Raw genomic sequence first — 22,609 nt, 5'->3', positions numbered from 1 at the left:
CCTCACTGAGAGCCACTGCCCTAGACTAAATGCCTGTGCTTGTACAGTCCTCCCTCCAACGAGTAGCCACCCTACTTAAAAACATACATTGATATTTTCTATTTTATTTTGTTCCATTTTGTCTATCCAGTGTCATTTTATTTAAAAATCATCCCAAGAATATATTTCTGGACAGGGTGGCCCCCATGGCACTTAGTATTTATTTAAAGTTGCTGTGGGGTAGAGATTACTGGTTCAATCTATCTGGATTTTGTTAAAGTGAGGCATGCCAGAATGGCAGGATATTACTTCTGTGCTTACCAGAGATGCCTCACACAAGTAGTGATGATTCTGAAACACAGCTGGGTGGAGGCCCAGAATTGTTTGGTGCCCTTTTCCCTGTGATCCGAGATGTAACACTCAAGGCATATTGTCACTGGTGTGGCAGAAACATGTGGCTGCCTTTGTTTAGGAGCTGGAGGTTATGCTGTCAGCATAAGAGGTTTGGCCTTCTCTGGCTTCGGGGATTTGTTCAAGATTCAGGTTGAAGTTTTCTGTGAATTCTGAATCTATCTGTAGAGTGCTCATAGAGCGAGAGAATTTTGTTTTCCTTTAGGAATATAGATTGGATGTTGGTGCAGATGGTTTTGGAATCCTATATTGCAGATTAGGGAGATTTAAATTTTCATTTTTATAAAGGAAGCATTTATTGTGTTAGAAGCTTAAGTGCTGGAAGCCCTTGCTTTCTCTTTGCATTTGTGTTTCTTATATAAATACCATGTGTGAAATGTCCATTATACCATAGTTATGTACAGGATAAAGGGGTTTCCTTAGCCAGTAGATAAGAAATCCTCCACATGCCTTATTAAATAATGTGTTGGAAAAATAAACATTAATTTTATTTTCTTAAAATCATGTCCACTTTTTACATTGGCATGGGATGTTTGGATTACTTAATTTTTTAAATGAAATTTTTAATTTTAAAATTGTGTTTCAAAATTTTACAATTGACACCAGGGATTCAACCCAGGGGTGCTTAATCATAGCACCACATCTGCATCCCTTTTAAAATATTTTATTTTGAGATAGTGACTTGCTAAGTTGCCTAAGGCATCACCAAGTTGCTGAGGCTGACTTTGAACTTGAAATCCTCCTGCCTCAACCTCCTGAACTTTTGGGATTACAGATGTGCACCACCCAGCCCAGCTAAAATCGTACTTATATTTTAATTTAAGGCTATGTGATCTTAGCTAGAAAAAGTAGCTATGGTGACTCTATGTTTAAGCTTAATGTTTCCAATTTAGGAATGGGTTTGTACTCTAGTGTGAGTTGGAGTTGGGCAACACATCATCATGTACTATATATATATATAGTATATATAATATGTAAATATATAATATTCCATACAGATACAATAGGCACACATAAATTCAAGACCCTATATCATAGCAAAATGAAATAAAGTAATAAGGAAGTGTTGACTTTTAAATATTTGTCACCTTTGATTTTAATTCATTTAATTGTAAGTTTATATAATTTAACCTATAATAATTAGTCTATTAAAAACTAGTGTCAGAATTTCTGAAAATTTAACTCTGAGTTCTTGCAAGCTAGACCTCACTAGCTGAAGTATACAATCAAGAGCACTGTGACACCTTACCTAAAATCACTATGGTCAGATGTCAGAGTCCAAACTGTTCAGATTTCAGAAAGATAAAATGGAATATGTGTCATAAAATATAACACCTCTTGTGATGGACATCTGAGGCAGATCTCTTTAATCAAAACATTGATATTTCTGCAGCAACACATGTGATTATTCACTGAGTAAGTACATATAAATAATCTAGCATCAGTGCAGGCTTGGTTCTGCCTCCAAATGTTTATTTTATAAACTTATGGGGGTGGGGGGAAACCCTGGTTTTTACAGATATTTGACTTTGGAATTGTTATCGTCCTTTATCACTGTTTACAAATCAAGTTTATATTCTATGTCTAGAGAATCTCTGTGTTTGCTTTTTCATTACGGAGAAGAATAGAAACTTAGCATGCCCTCCTACCTGTAACAAAGGTGGGAGATCCCTGCAGGAAAAGTGCTCACCCCTGAATTTGTACAGGTTCTTCCTCTTGGAAAACTCCCACTCCTTTGACTTCCTTCACCTTCAAAACTCAACCCGAGTTGCTTTCTTTCTGCCAAGCCTGCCTGGTGCCCCTCCAGTGCTCCACTCCAGTTCATTCACTTCTTCCTTTCTCACTACAGCCTTTCTATAGCTTCTGTGTTTGATGTATGCTGCCAACCCCTGACGATACAGAGGCCATGAAATCACAGATTGAGCTCCTGAGCTCACAGGAGAGAGTGGCATGAAGCTTAGCACTACCTCTGAATAATAAAACCCAGCCGTAGAAATACATTTCTTAAACTACTTGGCATATTGGCTTCTATGTCTTTAAAAGCTTCTTTCAGTTACTGTGATTGAGAGAGCTTCTGATAGTTTCTCACCAGTCATTACCCTCATCTTTATACTCCTCTCTTGTTTGTCATCTCTGAAGGACTTTAGCTGCTTGTGGCATCCAGAAAGGAAGCAAAATGTTAGGGGGTGGGAGCAATTGAACCGGTTCTTCCCAAGGTGCGCATCTGTGCTAGGTGATTTCTTTATTCTCTTGTGTGTTTTTTTTAGGTTCCAAAGGGAATATTTCACAAATTCTCACTTAATGGTTTTTTGGGGTTTTCATTGATATTTTGTTTTTATAAAAGGAAACTAATTACCAAATATTTTAACCACATTACATCGAAGTCTAATTCAGCCTTAGGCATTTTTTGGTGAAAAGTATTACGTATAAAGGTTTCACACTCTCATTGTGCAGGATTCTGTTTTGTGCATTTGTTACACTTAGAATGAGGTGTCACAGTTTGTGATGAGTTTTTCCCCTTCTCGTTTGCCACTTACCTAAGTGTACTTCACTGCCTGACAGAATTGAATCAGGTCAGTTTTTAGGTGGCAGCAATTTAGAAATAATGTTCTTTTCACACAAGGAAAGGCAGCCGCTTATTAATGGTTTGTTTACATGAGATTGTTTACGGGACAATTGATGTTAATTGTCTAATCAGACAATTTTTGTGTTTCTATTTCCTTTATTTTTATGTTAGTATTTAAACACATAAAAATTTTAAAATGTGTCAGCATTGACTTTTGTTTATATTTGTTATCATTCCTCTTTACTTGTGTGGAAGAGCAATTTTATTGTCTCAGTAGTTCCCAGCTTCTGGGTCATTATCTGCATTTTCTACGGTTTCAAAGATAGTATTATTGATGAGAAGTGTGGATCCTGATCCAGGCATAGACTGGGTTAGTTGACTTTGGTTCAGTGAACACCCTGTGTCTCCTCCTTGGCTTTGGGAGGGGGCTCTTTGTTTCTGTTCTTGTACCACCATGGTTACTCACTTCTCATCATTGTCTTCCTTGTCTTTTGAATCTTTTTTTTTTTTTTTTTGCATTTTTGCCTAATTTAGTTTATATATTACGTAACTCAATTCAGGATCGACTAGGTTTTGAAGTAATAGGAGGAATGAAAAAGTAGTTCCTTTTGTTTTTAGTTCTGACTTAGACCCTTTTTTGCTCAGATTCTGGGTTAGTCACCTTTCCATCATGATACTATATTTCTGTGACAATTGGCTAGTAAAGACAAAAGGCTAATAGTTTTGGAAGTTGCAGTCCATGGTTCTGTTGCTTTGGGGCCTGTGGCATGGCAGTATATCATGGTGGTAGAGAGTGACAGAGTAAAATCTCTCAACCTCTTGGCCAGGACATGTGAGGATGGGGGCGTGGAGGAAACCAGGGTCCCACAAGCCATTTCTAGGGCATATCCCCAGTGACTTAAAGCTTCCCACAGGGCTCCTTTCCTTAATGGTTCCGCTACCTCCCAATAGCACCACCTGGGGACCCAGCCTGTTCACATGGCCTTTGGGGAACATTCATTGTTCAAACCACAACACAAGGGGTACCTTAGTCTCTGCGGGCCTGTCTATAAGGTAGCACCTGGAATATTAGACCTCTGCTCAGATGAGGAACATTCCCAGGACACCCCCTCACCATAGTTCTTTCCCTCTCCACCTCAACTTTGAAAGAGAAGCGCTCATCCAAAAAGAGGTGCTTTGTGACTTTCATGGCTATTTGATCATTTCTGGTGGATATAGGTGTTTTGGGAATACCGAGTTAATCAGAGGAGTGACAGTGTATTTTGGGGAGATTATCTCCCTATCTCATTCCTTGTTCTTTTTAGATCTTGCTTTGTATGAAAACTTGACTTTTCTGGGACACATCCATCCTTAACAGTCATCCTATTGACCTTGTTGTGGTTCTGTGCTGGACATTGTTGACAGTGTTACATGGCGGTTATGTGCAGAACTTTTGGCAGAGATGCACTAGGGCACTTCTGACCTTGGGGTGGTAGACCATGGTGAACTAACTTAGACTTTCAAGTTTTCAGTTTTCTTTGGTATAAAATAGGTAAGATAGTAGCCATCTTTATTTTGAGAATAAAATAATATATAAAAGGCCTAACCATAGCAGTTGGAAGAAGTGTTAGCTACAGCAATTAATATGGTTATGATTGTTACTATTGCTACTATTGCTCTTCTTATTTTAATCACATTTAAAGCATTCAGATATCTAATATTGATGAGTCTCTTCTAAATGTTGTAGACTGCTTGAATATTGCTTAATTATGAGATTTGCCTTTGGACGTTTACTTAGTAAAATGAGAAGATGGAGTAGAAAATCTAGAAGAGACACTTCAGTGAGAAAATAGATTTATAGTTTATTTTGGAGAGATTTATGCTCTAATATGTAATATTGTGATATTATAATGATATGATAAAATAAGAAAAGTTTATTGGTATTTACTGAATGTTAGAAAATATAGTTTTTATTCTTAAGAGATGGGATCTTGAATCTGTTGGCAGTATATCTAGATTTAAATACCTCTGTGCATTTATATCTTTTAAAAACTATCAGTGTGGTCTATTCTAGCATTTTCATAGTTCCTGGCACGAGGCATGAATAAAGGAATAAATGGAATAGGTAATGAATCATTGTCTTATAAACTTGTGCAAAGTTTGGTAATCAGAAATGAGAACTAGAGGAAAGGTGGAATCACAGGAAAGAGAGGGGGGAGTTGCAAGAACATGAACTGTCTGTTTTGCATTTGTCTATGGTTTCCTGAGAGTGTAGGCTTAGCCTCTTTCATACCTACTTTGGTGACAGAGGGTAATAAGAGCTGAATTTTTACTTAGAGTGTTGAAAAATAGAGGACTATGTTGTGTTTGGTTGTTATCATTCCTTGGACTATGGTGCATTCTACAATTCTCTTTTCCTGCAGCTTTGCAAAGAGCTTGATTTCCTGAGTCTCCCTTTGGAGGGGTGAGGTAAGGGAGTGATGTCCAGAGGATTTGTAGTACATAATTTGCTTATATTTACTTGCTTTCACCTTTCAAAGGGATTGCAAAGTAGATATGATAAATGATCTTAATCAAGTATTTATTTATTGGGGCTTCTGTGGGACAGGAATGCAGGTCAGAATACCAAGATGAATGAAATAAAGTCTTTCACAAGAAAATCAAGAACTGTTTACAGAATTTTCATCCATTAAGACAAGAATATTGTAAAGATGAATTTGTCTCCTCAGTGTTACTTGAACAAATATTTGAATGTTTATTTTTTATACATTGTTGGACAAAATTTTTTATTTTTGTTGCTTTTATATTCATCTGCTATGATTAAAATTATTTTAGCACTGCTGTGAAATCTGAAGTAGAGCCAGTGCTAAAATAATTATATATATGGAGACACACACACACACACACACACACACACACACACACAATCTCTAATGAGAAAGTGCTAATGTACCTTCTTGGGTATTTAATTATTTACTCATAACTGTAGCCATGATACTTTCCTTTTTCTAGTCTCTGTGAAATCATATTTCCTTGATTTATATTCTTTTGCTGGTTTTCAGATTTCTTTGATAGTGGAATTGAAGGAAGAGAAACCTGAAATCTTAGCTTTATTCAAACTTTGGTCCTAATTTCTATGCATGCTCCACCTCAGATTAATTAAATCTGTACTGTCAACCACACCTAACTACAGACACCGGGCAGTTATGTGTATTTGCCTTGAATTAAGGCTGCACCCTAGGGTGTTAAATAATATATGTTAAATAATAATATCTATCATTTATTAAGTACTTGAAAGAAATATTTGGAAAAACTTGTTATCCTTAAATGAACAACATAGGCAGCATTTCTACAGAACTGACCCCAGAGAGTTGAAGAAACTGTCTAGGGTCACACAGCTAGTGAGTCAATTCTCAGCCTTATGGTGAACTAAGGAAATGATCCTTCAAATTTCGAATTTCTATTTTAGGAAGGAAAGTTTTTTTTTTTTTCACTACTGATTGCCAAAAAATAAAGTATTTTAGTTCACCAAATTTAACTGATAATAAACTTTAGAGATACCTTTTTCTTTCTTTTTTCTTTTTAGAAACATGATCAACAGTGAAGTTGGTGATGGAAATATTAAGGACAGTATGAAACTGTCTAACTCCTCAGAGATGGTGTTATGTCATGAATCTTTTAGGCTAATTTTACTTGTGTTTCTAAAGATACCTGATAAAAACTGTAGCACAGAGCTCCATGGTACAGGTTGGAATAAGAAGGTGGTTTTTCCTTAAATAGAAGTCCTGCTTGCTTCCATTGAAACATCTTACTGCTACCTGTGGTGGCCCAGGAGTCTCTAGTCTCATGGCTCTTGTGTTCTTTCAGGAAAAATTTTCAAGCAAGACAAAATGTAGTAAAAGTATAGTAAACCTTATTGGAAGAGAAAGGAAAACATCCTCAAGAGAGAGGGTAGGTCTTCTCAATTCAGGAGAGAGACATTGTGCCATGTTTGTTTCTTAGTTGTATTGAGGTGTCTTAGGGAAGTTTCCAGAGAGTTCTGCCCAGGTACTAACTCTTTAACTCTTGACTGTTAGTAGGATTGTATCAGAATTTTAAGTCCTTACTTGGTAAGATTTTACCCACAGGTACACAACCAAAACCCATGAGAGGGATTTTATAGTGAGATTAAAATCACATGGTACAGATCTAAAGGCAACTCTTTGTCATTTTGGCTTACGTCGACTGGTTCCAATTTGAAACTTGGTTTTACAAAGTTTATTATTAGTGGGCTTTGCTTTTAGTTATCTTGCCTTCCATAGTCTTGAAATATTTGGTCTGCATCAAGGTAAAAAAAAAAGTCCCCTTACAGGGTAATTTGTGTTCTCATTGACAGAGACAACAGGGAATTTCTTGACCTAGAAAGAATAGCCCTGTGTACAACAGGTTGTTAAGAAATGTTGCATACCTATTAACTTAAGCCAAAACATGACCTTGGGTAAATTACTTTTAAAAAAATTACTTAAAAACCAGCATGCAGGCCCACTTTATAGAATTATCCCTTGAACTTCATGTCCCTACTGATCATGTCTGTCTGCTACCTACCATTGCTGGTTTCATAGAAGTATTTGAGGGTGACATGAGGGTATCAAGACAAAGTATCACCATAAGGTGTCTGAGGATGTTTCTCCATAATCAGAGGAGATCTGTACTCTTATAGGCTCTTGACTATGTCGCAGAAAAGTATTTAAGGATGTAGTAGGTTTTAGCAAAGAGAAAAGAGCTTTATTGGAGAGTCAAAGGAAAAGGTGCGCATGTTCAAAGCAGAATGTGGACTCTCTTCAGGGTTAAGATCAGATTTTTTTTTATTATAGTACAAAAATTAGTCAATTATGTGTTACCCAAAGGGGCTGGAATTCCTTTGGAATTGGAAAATACTGAACAAGATCATATTTCCCCATTAGGAGTCTAGTTTGACATGTAGGTTTCAGCATATATCCCTGTCTGTGGCAGTGTGTGTGTGGGGGGGGTCAGGTGATCTTGGGTTGATCAGGTGATCTGACCAGAGGTTCACAGACCCATCAAATATTAGCCCCTCTTCTTATGAGGTAAATGCTCTCTATTGACATTGTGTTCGTGCCTTGCTACATTTCAGAAAACTTACAGGAAACAGAAAGTTACAAAGTAATTTATGGGTATTTGAATACTCTTAAACATTTTTTGCTCTTACCCTTTTTGGCTCCTCTGTGTGACTCACAGGCTCACCACAAGCTGCACATTCCCTGTTCCAACATGGACATTTTTTCCTTTGGAGACTCAGTTTTCTCTCTACATTTCTAAAGTTTCGTCTCAAAGGTTTCTAGGACAGTGAAACAGGTCATGTCTTCAGATTTTCAGCTTTGCTTAAAATATAAAGAGACCAAAAAAGGCCTTCCTTACTAAGGAGTTCAAATTTAATTTGGTGAACTCAATAGATGTTGGCAGAAATCTCATAAGCAAGAAAGATATCAGGTTGTGTTCCTGCATGGTGGTAACTGTAGGACTGTTTCTGGATAGAGTAATCCCACCAACAGCTTCTCATCCCTTGGGTCTGCTGGTCAGGGATGGGAGAGAATTTAGGATGTTGACAGGGGCCTGTGATAAAGTGAGCAGTTGACTCATTCAATTTAGGAATAAGGTGCAAGTATTACTTCACCTATACTTGCTTCTTGAAGTTCAGGTAACATCATGATTGGTGCTGAAGATTTTGGTTGTGTGTTTGTGTGTTTTCCATACTGGGAATTGAACTCAGAGCCAAACACATGGAAGACAACTGCACTACCACTGTGCTGTATCTCTAGCATTGGTATTGTGTCTTTTGGTTGCAGTTTAGAATAAGACATTGAGAAGGCAGGCATGTGTGTGTGTGTGTGTGTGTGTGTGTGTGTGTGTGTGTGTGTGTGTGTATACATATATCTGTGGTTTTGGCTTGTTGGACTTTAATAGATTTTTTTTTTTCTTTTAACCAAAGGAGTTAGTCTACAGGAATTTTCTTATCTACCATTTATTATTGCGGCTATTCCCCAATACACGTAACACAGTATTAATTGTCTATAGGTTTTAAACACCATGTTGTTGGCTTGTAGTTCCAGGTGCTACTTGCTCTTAGATGGGATATATGTTGGAAGGTTTCTTGGGTGTCCAGGAGCAGAGGAGCTGCTGCCTCCAAAATCTGAAAGCATGGAACTGAGATGGAGGCAGGAAAGGGTGAGGTCTCATGATGCAGTTCAGGGAAAAGATTCCTAACTCGTTGCTACTCTGCTATATCTTAGCTAGTAGGAAAAGTGCTATTTTAGTGTGCTTTTGCTATTTTTTTTTTTAGTTCTTTTCTATGTTCCATTTTTTTTTAAAATCAGCTAAAATGTTCTTAATTCTTAACATGCTGATGAAGCACAGAGTTAATCTTGCATGTGTAGCATTGAAGTTTTTCAATGGCAAGCTTGAGACTCTCCTTTTGTGAGTTAGATTTTATTGGCATAACTTGTATTCCTACTATTACAGAACATCATTGGCTCAAGTATATTCTTTTACTATTGTTTTGCTTACTCGTCCACTAAAACGCTAATTCTCTTTAAATGAGTTTTTAATGAACCATGATAGCAAGTAAGGCTCAGAGAATGATTAAGGATTTAGCATTGTCTCTATGTCATTAAAGTAGGCTCAGTCATCAGAAAGCTTACAAATTGATTTTATAGTTCCTTTTTTATGTCTATAAAATAATTAGTTATTATATCATTACATTTACTTTTGAGGTTCATGTGCTTATTTCCTATTCTTGTAGTCCCTGAGGGAAATATGCATGTGTTCTTGATAAAAAATTACAATCATTATCATCTTCTCCAATTTGGAGTCTACCTTTGGATATATTATTAGTCAATTTCAGAATAATTTTTCTCTATCTTTCTATATTATCCTGCTTTTTATTATCACTTAAACAGTAGTATAATCTAGTTATAACCTCATGCATAGGTACAAATGGAATAGTGGCCCTTGTAAGATAGGTTTACATTATATATGGCAAGTGGGTCAGCTAGCTTATGGCTGTATTCATTTGCATATTTTCATTGTGGTTTGTGGTTGACATACTCAAGGCTATTAGTTGAATATAACTCTTAAATTGGGAATCTAATTAGTCTGAAGGCTCAGTGGGTGATAGTGTGAGTCACCCTGAGGGATAGCAGAATTAAATCTTAACTCTGAAATGTATAAGCATCAGGGCTGGGAAGTATCATAGGTGAATATCTTTCACTGTAATTTGAAGATGGAGAAGAATATCTTTTCAGGCATCTGTGATGAAGAAATATACTACCTTCTTAAAGGATGCTCTTAGCTCTGTGGATGGTGACTTTTGATCATTTACAGTTAGTTTTCATGGTGGTCTCCTGAGTTTTTCAGGAAGAAATGGAAATGTCTTGCCCTTTCCCACATGATATGTATTGTTTAAAATGGCACAGTTAAAGATTTATTTCTCATTACATTCCTTCCTTGCATTGGATAACACAGTGCTAACTAATGTAAGTGTTTTAATGCCTGCTGAGTTTTCCTTTAGGGCCACAGGTTATCAAGCATGCTTTATGGGAGATGGCTATAAATGAAAAAAGTTTAAAACTAAAATATTGGTAAAGGGGAGCCCAAATATTGATCTAATTTTTCATTTAAAAAAAATCCCTCAGTGCAAAGGCAGAAAATTTTAAAGTTACTGATATGTGTGATTCTAATTATAGTAATCCATAGATTATCCTGTGGGAAGGAAAAGCAACTTCTGGAATATTGATATTTCAAAATTATTCATTATGGAACAGTTTCACTTCAAATTTAAAATACATGTACCTCCATGATTTCTATTCTTAATTTTTAACAACTTGTTGCAATGTGCTATAGCTCTCCCATTCCTGTTGGATTTTCTTTGTGTTGTTATCTCATTGCGAGATCTGCCCATGAAATCTGCCTGTCACTACGCAGAGGGGCACTTTCTGTTTTATGTTCCTTTTTGACTTTGTTATGATAAAAATAATTTGCTTTACATATTGAGGTTGCACGTCTTCCTCAGATGAAGAGAAGGCTTTAGGGCATCTTCAAGCTCCTTCTGAGTTTTAATATTGTTCCACATAATTTGGTCCTTCCATGGGGTGAATAATGTGATGTCTTTCTAAAGAACTATGTCTTTTACTTCATAGTCAAAAAGTTCTGTGTATTAATATTGAACATCTGACAAACAGTTTTGTGATTCATCATAATTAACTTTCCTCTGGATATGTTCAACCTGTACATGAAGAAAATGGTGGGAACACAGAAAGCATGCTCACGAGGTATGGCAATAAAAAGGTGTCTCTGTGTGAGAACTCTCTGCCTCTAAAAGTCTTCAAGATAACCATTTGACCTAAATTGCTTGATATTTTCCTGTAGGAAGACAGAACTTGAACATTCTTTTGAGCTTTCTGATTAAGACTAAGTGATGATACCACCATTGTGAAATTGTTCACAATTATCCCAATTCAAATATATTAAGAAGCATTTTAGATAGTGGCATCAAAATGACATTGATTTTCAAGATAGGTTATTACCTTTGGTTAGTCAAGAATGAACAGAATCCTATTCGTAGACTTGCAGGTGATCATACTTGGCAGCTTCCCAGTGATATTCATGTAGTAGATAATCCACAGGAAGGTACATTGGTGTAAATAGGATGTTTGAAGTCAAGAGACTTGATTTCCAATCTGTACTTACTTAAACTCTGTTTAAATTAGTCTTTCTGACTCTTAGTTTTTCTGTAAAGTGAAATTGAAGACACTTAGGAGGGGGCTTGTGCAAAAGAATTCTGTTCCATGGTTAGATGTTGCATAAAGCATTTTCTGGCACTTATCCTTCACTTTTCGAATTTATTAGTGTGATGCCTTAAAAAGGAAAACTAATTATTGGTGACGTTGTGTTCGGACAGTTGATATGCCTTGTCTCTTTGTCACGGTAGGCATGGCCACTATTAGTTTTATTTTTTTTTGCTACACGGAATTATCACAAACAAATATCTTAAGACAATGTAAGTTTACTAACTTACTAACTAGATGGCAGAAGTCTGACATGGGTCTCACTGGGGGAAAATCATATTAGCAGAGCCATGTACCTTTCTGGAGGAGAAGCTATATTGTTTGCATGCCTTGACTCCTGGGTCCCTTCGTTGATCTTGAAAGCCAGCAATGCAGCGTTTCCCTGACTACCATCACATCGGCCAGGGAAGGCTCACCATTTTCACACTTATGTGATTAGATGGGGCTCACCAAGTTATCCAGGATAAACTATCTCTCCATTTTAAGGTCCTTAATCTGAATCCCATCCATAATGCCCATTTCAATATGGAAGGTAACATTAACTGATTCTAGCAATTTGGACATGGCTACCTTTGGTGGAAAACCATTGTTCTGCCCTAGGACAACTGCCACACTTTTTCTAGATAAGGAAAGGCTTGGAGATATTACAGAGACCAGTGGATTCACGAACAGCCATTTAATAAACAAGGTCAGAGCTGGTAAAAACACAGCTGACTCCAAATTCTCTACTTTTATCCACTTTGATATATCCAATTGTGGGCTTTCAGGTTATAATTTTATACATTAAAGGGGCCACATTATAGCCAAATTGTTTGTAAGCATTTATGTGTGATGCTTATATAACAGGTCAGGTTTTCTGTTGGAAAGTTTTGATGTTTCAGAGTTAAAATGACTTGTCCTGAAGTAAGGAGGATATGTGTATCAATGATCAGTTTTTTTTTTAATGTTGAAGTTATTGCAGGTATTATCCAAATTCATCTTGTCTTTTTCTCATGGAGACTTAATGGATGAATAGAAGAGAAGGGAGACTTAAGTAATAACTATTGAAAATTTAAAAATGAACTTTCAAAAATGATCTATTTCATGGACAGCAGTGAAGATTCCATCTGTTAAAAGTGGAGTTGGGTTGTGTTTCAGAAATTTAAAAGACATTTCCTTTACTTTTTGAAGGACATAATAGATACTTTTAATATGTGATGTTTTTGTGAAGGTCCCGTTTTCTTTTGCTACATTACTATATGTATTCTTATAGAGTAGATTTTCTAAAATTATACATCCTTCCTAATTTAACACAAAATTACTTCATCTGCACCTGGCACTTAAATTTTGGTTTAAAAGAAAACTGTAAAATTGTCTGTTATTGGCATATTGCAAATCACCAACTGTGATTCTGCCACTGAAATTCAAGCAGCATTTGTTCATGACACAGTCCAGATTTCATAATCCTTGTGTTTTCTAAAAATGCTGGAGATAATTATTGAAATTAATATACATGTATAAGCTCTTCCATCATGTTTGGCATTTAAAGACTTGTTCTTTGTAATTTTCCTTTTTCATTTTCAGTTTGCAAAAAGGACTTGATTCTTGAGAGAAGATATCATTGTGGAAAGTTAATAACAAACTTGAATTTCATTTGCTTCCTATTATGCACCAAAATGTCAAAACTTAATATCTTCAAAATGCATATTAAGCCAAACACCTTGTGAAGAGTATAATAATATTAAAATCATGCATAGAAATCGTAAAAGCCTGTTGAAGAGTCTGAAGTAGATATTGTTAGCTTATCTGGATTGCAAAGGTACTTGGTTTAAAGTTGAGTGTTCCTAGAAAAATAGACAATCTAGTGGAGGGTCAACAAGTTGTAGTCTGCAATCTTTTTTATTTTTTTTAAATTTGTCAATGGATATTTATTTATTTATTTATTTATTTATTTATTTATACATGGTACTGAGTATTGAACCCAGTGCCTCACACATGCCAGGCAAGCACTCTACCAGTGAGCCACAACCCCAGCACCTTGTGTCCTACAATCTTGTTTTGCTGTCTAACTTTATGAATAAAATTTTATTTAAACATATCCACACTCATTTGTTTGTTGTTTCTGACTGCTTTCATGCTATCATGGAAAACTAGAATAGTTCTGACAGATGATAGAGACCACATGTCTGAAAATATTTGCTCTCTGACCTTTTTCAGGAAGAAATTGCTGATCCCAGATCTAATGGAAAGTCTGGGCTTCTACTACAGAAAGACAACTGCCAGTCAATGTCACATTGATTTTATTAGTGTATAAGGAAACTGGTATATGCATACAAACATCTTTCCATTTTTTAATAAATAACTTATGGATTTCTTTTCCCACTTATGTTGCTCATTATAAGGTTGAGTAGCCAAGTAGTCATTCTGCTGTGCTTTTTCCTTACCACTTAACCTCCTGCTGAATTGTTTAATCAGCTAATTATATATTGTACTGCAGAAGGGTTCTGAACTTCCTATTTGTCTACGTGTCTCTATGACGTTATAATGGCTTTCTTTGTTTCATGAATTGATTAATAATATGTAAGCATTCATGGAAATAGGATTTGTTCAAAGTGACAAAACTATGTAATGAGGTTTGTAATTATAATTACTGTTCATATTTTATAAATTTACTATGCTTTAGAGAGAAAAATAGTCAGGGCTATTGGCATTAAAAAAAAAAGCTTGAATTCAAGACAGAAATGGGTGGTTCATTTTGGCTGTCACTGGTTTACTTTTCTTTGGAATGTTAAGTTTCTCTATTACTAGAACCAGGATTGTAGGTGAATGACCAATGTAATGGCTATTGTTGATCCTTTTAAGAAATTCATTATTCTTTTGAGAACTCTATTTGTCATAAGATGAAAAAGAATATATTTTATTTTCATAATTTTTTTGGCCACCAAAATTTTTATTTTGAGATCAACGTACAGAGTTACATTTAAAAATTTTATTTTGAAATCATTTTAAATTTCAGAAAAGTAGGAAAAATAGAGTATTTCCATACAAGTTGCTTCATTTACCTCTAAAATTTTCATCTTATATGATAATCAAAACAGTAAAATAACATTGCATCAATACTGTCAACTAACCTGTGGAGTTAATTTAAATAATTTTGCCATTTTTTTAGAATTGACATCCTTTTTCTACTTCTGGATCCATTCAAGGATAGGATCATACTGCATGTAGTTCTCATTTTTCCTGTCTCCAAATTAAATAATTTTATCATTCTTTAACTGTTATGACTTACAATCTGAAAGCATTTTATTTATTTTGTGGAATGTCCTTTAACTTGGTTTTGTCTAATGTTTCATGATTAAATTGAAGGTAAACATTTTTGGCAGAAATAGGAACTTCAAAAGTCATTATCCTTCCTAGTGCATGTTATCCGATAGAACATGATACTGACATCTCTTATATCTTCAAGTGCTATTGATAAGTTTCTCCACTGAAAAGATTTCCCCCCTTTTAGTTAACATATATCGGATGGGGAGACATTCTGAGATATGCAAATATCTTATTTCTCATCATTTTCTTACCCATTAACTTTAGCATCCATTTGTAGATCTTACATAAAACAATTATTGCTATGGAAATTGCCTAATGATGACTTCTCTTTGCATTATTCCATTATCTTTACTATTTGGAATATTATATAGAGATCATATGTTCATTCTCTGCCATTTGTTTCGTAAGTCATTATGGAATCATGCATGTTTAGTTTACTCCTTTGGATTTTTTAATCAGTGTGAACATAGGTATTTATAATAAGTTGTGTCAGCTTTGATCACCTTTAGGTTGTCACCTCTTTTCTTTTTTGTGCCTCCATCACTTTGAATACTTCTTTACTCTCAATATCACAGGGTGTTCCAGCTCATCTTGTATTATCCTTGCCTTCAGTCATAAAATCAGCCATTTTTCCAAGAAGCCCTGGTTAATTTATTGGAGAATGATATCAGATACAAAGATCTGGGTATTAAATATATTTGGTACTGTGAAGTCATTGCTTTCAGGACCTTTGAGTGAAGAGTCAGGAAATATGTATTTGCATACTCAAACAAGCATTCAATATTTGCCTATACTTATCTATGCATGTCTCTACCTAACTATAGTCCTGCTTCTTATTATGACATCTCAGTCAACAAGGGAGTACATAGATGATGGTGGTTCCATTAGATGACAGTGGAGCTGAAAATTTCTGATTGCCTGGTGATGTTGTAGCACAAGACATTATTCACATGTTTGTGATGATGCTTATGTAAACAACCCTCCTGTGCTGCCTGTTGTGTAAAAGTATACATACAATTATTTATAGCATGTGATACTTGATAGTAAGCAACTTATAAGTTTGGACATGTGTGATTTTTATCTTTATTTTAGAGTATACTCCTTATTAAAAATAAAGTTTCTTGTAAAGCAGTATGCCCTGTAGCACCAGCCTTTACTTCTAGGGTTTACCATCTCTCTTGATAGCATCAGAAGCCATTTGGATACATTGGTCTATACCATGCTAGGCCTTATGTATGTACATTCCAGGATGTTTGCACAATGACAGTCATCCAGTGATGCATTGCTTGGAATGTGCCCATTTGTAAGTGACAAATGACTGCACCTATTTGTAAAAACCATGAGTTTGAGCTAAATATTGTAGTGCACACCTATAATTCCAGCTACTCAGAAGACTGAAGCATGAGGATTACAAATTTGAGGCCCCTCTAGGTAACTTATATGAAACAATATCTCAAGATTTTTTTTAAAAAAAGGACTGGGGCTGTAGCCTAGCATGCACAAAGTTTTGGGTTCAATCCCCATAACACCAGGAAAAAGAAAAAAAAAAAAACACCCCCTGTCCCCAACCACCACTGCCTCCATGGGCTTCTGCTTCCAAATAATACCACGGAGTTAACTTTTGCTTATTTGTAACTTTGGTTTCTGATCATCAAAATGTTGGTTTTTGTTTCCCGAAATATATTCATTCATTCGTGGTAGGTGTGTTTGTGTATAGTAGCAAAATCTCTAAATCATATCCTTGTCAGAAGCAAATTTACTAGCAAGAATATAGTATTTGTGTGACAGTTCTTTTTATCTTAGCTTTACATTAAACAATGCAAATAGTTTTCCTACATTTAGCTAGTTGTTCTTTTCTTTCCTGTCCCACTTAATGTACGATCATTTGTACGTGGTTGGTTTCATTTGTTTGTGAGACATTTTCAATTCTCCCTGTTCTCCTCACCTCACATTGGCATCCTGGTTTGTTTAAAATTTTCACTTCTGTTGTAAGTAATTGAATCATTATCATGGTTCCGAGCTTCAGTGGTCTATAGAAAAAAGACCCAGAAAAATAAAAATATCACTTCCTCATTGTTGCCATCGCCTATTCCCATGTTTCCTTTCTTTCTACCATATCCCTACTTACTGCTTGTAGGTAACTCATTTTATTAATTTCTCTTTTATCCTACATTTTTTAGCATAGAAATGCGCAGTCATGCATAGTTTTTAAGTTCCCTTCTTGCTGTGTATACACATTTATACACACACACACTCTCATATACACATACATCTTTCCTTTCCATGTAACAGTGTAAGCTGTGTTAAAACAAACAAACAAACTACTAAATCCATCCTTGAGTTAGGATTCTCTGATACCAACCTGTTTTCATATATTTGATCCATAGAAATTTGGATATGAAATGTACAAATTAGAACTGTAGAAGTAAAGCTGTAAGCTTAAGGAAAACACTATTTTTGAGGGGTTTTGCTTTCTAAAACATAACTTCCCCGGGTGCATTAATGTCAGTATTTTTCCACTGTGAATTTATGTTAAAATAAGATAACATTTTGGCAGTAATTTAAATGCAAATTTACATGCAAATTTGCCTTTCTTTTCTAGCTGGTAGCTGTGTTTGATGAACAAGATCCACATCATGGAGGTGATGGCACCAGTGCTAGTTCCACAGGTACCCAGAGTCCAGAGGTGTTTGGTAGTGAGCTTGGTACCAACAGTGTTTCAGCCTTTCAGCCTTATCAAGCAACAAGTGAAATTGAGGTCACACCTTCAGTCCTCCGAGCAAGTAAGTGAAAGTTCTTCGTTCTCTCTACACATTTCATCTTAATTTACAGGGATTCCAACTTTTGTTATCCATCCATGCTCCCGTGAATGGAATTCATTATCTGTTTTTATCAACAGTTGATTAAGTTTAGAACCTGGGCCAATGTCTTTTGCAAGATCAGCAAGCAACTCTTTATATTTTAATAGACTGGGATTACTTTACTTTAGACTAGTAAACTTTTTATTGCTCACAAAAGCTAAATAAGGATAATGGAAGAAGTAAAATTACCTGGATTTTTCTTTGTATATATATGTCATCTGAATTAACTAGTATGGATAGAAGTCATTGAAGGGTTTCTCACTGAAATAAAACACAGCACCATTGATTCACAATCAGCTTGGTTACAACTCTTACTTGTGATACTTGAACTTTACATGATGAACTAGGGAAGAAGAGACCAAAGTTATCTTTAGAAGTCTGGAATTTAGAATTTCCAGGGTGCTGCAATTGGAGCACACCTCAAGGAAAGGAAGGTTAGGAACAGAGAACTTATGCTATGAATCCTGTGACCTAGAGTATTCCACTTCCAGACATTTGTTTAGAAAATTCTGTTAACCATTTCTAGAAGGTATACTCCGGAGGCTTTTTCTAGAAATAGCATTTCATGTTTCTTATTGTAAAATCTTATAGTTGAGGAGTTATAAAGTATAGGAAGGCCCATTTCAAGACATTTATAATTTTGAAGCTCATTTATCTTTTAGATAGATGTGTGTAAACACTTCAGTTTTTTAAGTGGAACATTTTGGTCTTGCATGTGTTTACTGATAGTCTTCAGTGAATTCATTTAGGTGGAATGAATACACACACACACACACACACACACACACACACATACATATACACTATGTTGCTTGCATAGAGAATATAAGTAAATAATACTTAGGATACTTGATTTAATCTCCTGAATTTCAACCTCATTCTCACTTTTGCATTGATGTCGGGTTATACCATTTTAGCAATTACTTCTAGATGTTTGTAAACTACTTTTGCTTCCATTGTTCCTTGAGGGTATACATGAGGATTTGGAGTGTAACTCAGGAGTAGAGTGTGTGCCTAACATGGAACTGGGCTCTGGGGTTCAATACTTAGGACTGAAAAAAAAAATGTATATTGGGATAATAGGACTATCAATTTCTGATAGTCCATCAGAAATTATGAAAAAATATGCTGTGATTACCATAAAGAGATGTAGGGATCCAGAAGTATATTGCAAGATGATGAATCTAATTGATGCACTATAGGGTTCTGTCTGGATGCAGATTCATGTTAACCACTTCCTATAATTTCTTCATATTTTCTGTAACAGATGAGACCCTGGCACAATTAGTGTTTGTAAGGGACCTTGAAGTAGAACAGCTGTTGTTAGTTAAGTTGGTTTAGTTAAATTTTCTTTCCTTCCCTTCCCAAGTTCCTTCCCATTCTTCTCTTCCCCCCCTTCCCCCTCTTCCCCCCCTCTCCCTCTTCTCCCTCCTCCTCTTCCATTGCCTAGGCTGGTCTCAAACTCAGGAGTTCAAGCTATCCTCCTTCCTCATCCTCCTGAGTAGCTGGGATTATAGATATATACCACCACACCCATCTTGAATATTTTTTTTATATGCAGAAGATTTTGGTTTGTTTGTGCACATGTATAAGCGAGTATGTTTTAAACTAATTTTGTGGCAATGACATTTGATACTCTAAGGATATACACTTAAAAAGAAATCATGTTGGATTTATTTCAGGCATTGTTATAGGCAAGGAAAATGTCATGCATAGTATCCAAAGTGATGTGAGGTCGTTCCCAGGCTCTTCAAGTTTTTTCAAATTAGAAACTAGCTCAGTATTAAGTAGATATCTGCTTGGAATTAACTTTTGTATAAAAAGTAGATTTTCTAGAGGTGATTAAAATATTTTTTTTCTCATTAAATAATACTACCAGTATTGAGGTACCTAAATTTTGGAAAACAGTGTCCTAATTTGAGCAATTGTACCTTAATATATATAATTAAATATAGGACTTTTTGTTGGATTATGTTTGTAGTTTTGTATGTATGTGTTTTCTAAAGCAACATGCACCTTTTATTTAGCTGCATTGTAAAGAAAATGTTGGCAGAATGGTAAATTTATATTCATGTTAAAAATGTGAATGGTGTACTTTCTATCAACTTTTATCTTTTGTCTTCTCTGGACTCATCAACATTTCTCACAAACACCTGCATTTGGCTGGCCCTGTGAGTTAAAATTTAAACACTATTTTTGACTGAAATATCTCTTTTATCTTGTTTTTATTGGAAAAAAGAAGTTATGTTTCAAACATATGTGTTGTCTTCCAGCCATCAGTGGGAGAATATGCAGATCTCATTTTCTGGCTCTGATTTTTATATTTTTTTTATGCTAAGGTTGTTTAGATTTTATGGCCTTGGCTGGCACTGGGTATGTATATGTTAAGCATGTACCATATACAAGGCTCATGACTATGTAAAAGTTACCCGTGACACATGTCATCTATTTATTAAGATGATTTCTCATACCATATATTGAGATTCAAACAGGAAGCATGATTTTGTCTGTATGCTTGCCAGGCATTGTGTTATGCTGAAAGTGGCCAGAGTTGAGTTAATGAAGCGTAGGGCTTTCCATCAAGGAAATATGTTGGCTTTCTTATTTATGGATTTGAAAATAAAGAAGCCAACAATAGTAAAAATCTGTTTGATTGAGGAAAAATTAACTGGGTGCATGATTAATAAAAGCTTTTTTTTTTTTTTTTTTTGCCTTAAAGTAAAAGTGATAACTATTCTGTATCATCCAGTGAGCGAATTCAGTCATCCCTTTGTTTCACAAAGAATCACTGGATGCTGCAGAGGGTATGTAGGGTATAATTCTTCCTCCATAAAATAGTGAATATTAAGTTTGGGTTTAATAAACAGGATTATTATCTCTGTTTTCTTTGAAGTTGCTATTAATTTGCCCTTGTTTTTTTTTTTTTTTTAAACAAGAATTCTGGTTTAGTTAAATCAGTGGTTCTCAATTGGTAGCAGCTTTTGAAACTCCAAGGAATATTGGACAGTATTCAGAGATATTTTTTCATCTTCACAGTTGGTTGAAGAGGGGATGCTACTGACAGCTAGTAGAGGACAAGAGTGCTGCTAGACATCCTACAAACACAGAACAGTCATCATGCAAAAAACTGCCCAACCCAAATGTCAGTATAGATTACAGCTTAGAAACCTCGAATTAAATGAATCATCTTAATAACCGAAATTGCAGTTACCTGAAATTTTATTGAAAAACTATTGAATCCAGTATATTGAAATCCAGTATATTGAATATGCTTTACTATTCTGTAAAGTACTGTATAAGTGTAGGACAATGATGTGATTTTTTTTTAGCCAATACCAGTACTGCTGTTAGTGAATAACTAATGGACAATTTTAAAAAATAGCCTATGGTAGTGTCATACAAAAATATTAGTATACATGTGATTATCATAACAAAAATATAAATTTCCTAAATGCAAAAAAATTGTATTTTAGCAAATGAGACAGTAAATAAAACAAGCCATATAGAAAAGACTGTTGATATAAAAACGATACATGGCCAGGAACAGTTGTGCACCCTGAAAGTCAAGCTACTCTGGAGGCTGACGCAGGAGGATCCTGAGTTCAAGAGGAGCTTCTGCAGCTATTCAAGATCTGTCTCACCATAAAATCAAAAGAGGATGGAGATGTAAATCAGTGGTTAAGCACCCCTGGGTTTAATCCCTAAGGGTACTTAGGATACAATAAAGTTGAGTAAAAAATACATACCTTTGGGCAAAGGAGAGAATAGGATGGAAGAGATGAAATGCAACCTAGAGTTATACTACCTTGTTTTATACTTCTGATTTTGAAACCACATTATATCTTACACAGTTATGAATTGATAACATTTTAAGTTTTACAACAAGTTAATAATTAATATTAGTGATTATTCATAATAATATTTTAATAAGGAATGATTCTTAAAATGAGAATCAAATGTGAAACATCCCAACATACATATGTTTCCAGTTGGCGACCCAAACATACAGGAGTAACTATTTTTAATCACTTTATAATACAGTAATTTGTATAACTAAAGAAAGATGTATATCAAGGGGTGGTGGTGAAGAACTACTGAACAAACAGGAACCCTAAAACTGGTTGTTGTTGATTATGTAGGCATTGTTAATTTGATTGATAGGTGGATATTATGGGATAAAGTAAATAAGGGGTTTAGTATAAATTGAGTATTCCTTATCTGAAATGCTTGCAATCACAAGTGTTTTCCATAGGATTTTTTTTTTGTATTTTGGAATATTTGCATGTACATAATGAGATATCTTTATGATTGACTCAATTCCAAACATGACTTTTTTTATGTTGCATATACACCTTTTGTACATAGCCTGAAGGAAATTTTATACAGTATTTATTTTTTATTTAATTTATTCTAATTAGTTATATATGACAGCAGAATGCAATTCAATTCATATTACACAAATAGAGCACATGTCTCTGGTTGAACACAATGTAGAGTCACACCCTTTGTGTTTTCTTATATGTACTTAGGGTAATGATGTCTGTCTCATTCCACCATCTTTCCTACTCCCATCCTTAACCTTCCCTTTCCTCCCCTTTGCCCTATCCCATGCTCCCCATCCTCCCAACCCTCATCGCCATTATGAATCAGCATTCTTATATCAG

The 22,609-nt window shown here is 35.2% G+C and overlaps 1 protein-coding gene across 18 annotated transcripts in view; it reads left to right on the top strand.

Annotated features, from left to right (window-relative positions):
* The window catches only part of PARD3 (par-3 family cell polarity regulator), a 692,586-nt gene that overhangs the window by 244,174 nt on the left and 425,803 nt on the right, over positions 1-22,609 (top strand). For all 18 annotated transcript variants that reach the window (XM_081300388.1, XM_081300389.1, XM_081300386.1 and 15 more), the window contains exon 3: positions 17,687-17,867. In XM_081300388.1, the coding sequence (XP_081156514.1) occupies positions 17,687-17,867 (181 nt within the window). The remainder of the gene's footprint in view (positions 1-17,686; positions 17,868-22,609) is intronic.

This window comes from Spermophilus citellus, assembly GCF_964194105.1.
Source record: "Spermophilus citellus genome assembly, chromosome: 6".
Lineage (NCBI taxonomy): Eukaryota > Metazoa > Chordata > Mammalia > Rodentia > Sciuridae > Spermophilus > Spermophilus citellus.
This window is presented reverse-complemented; position numbering and strand designations above follow the sequence as displayed.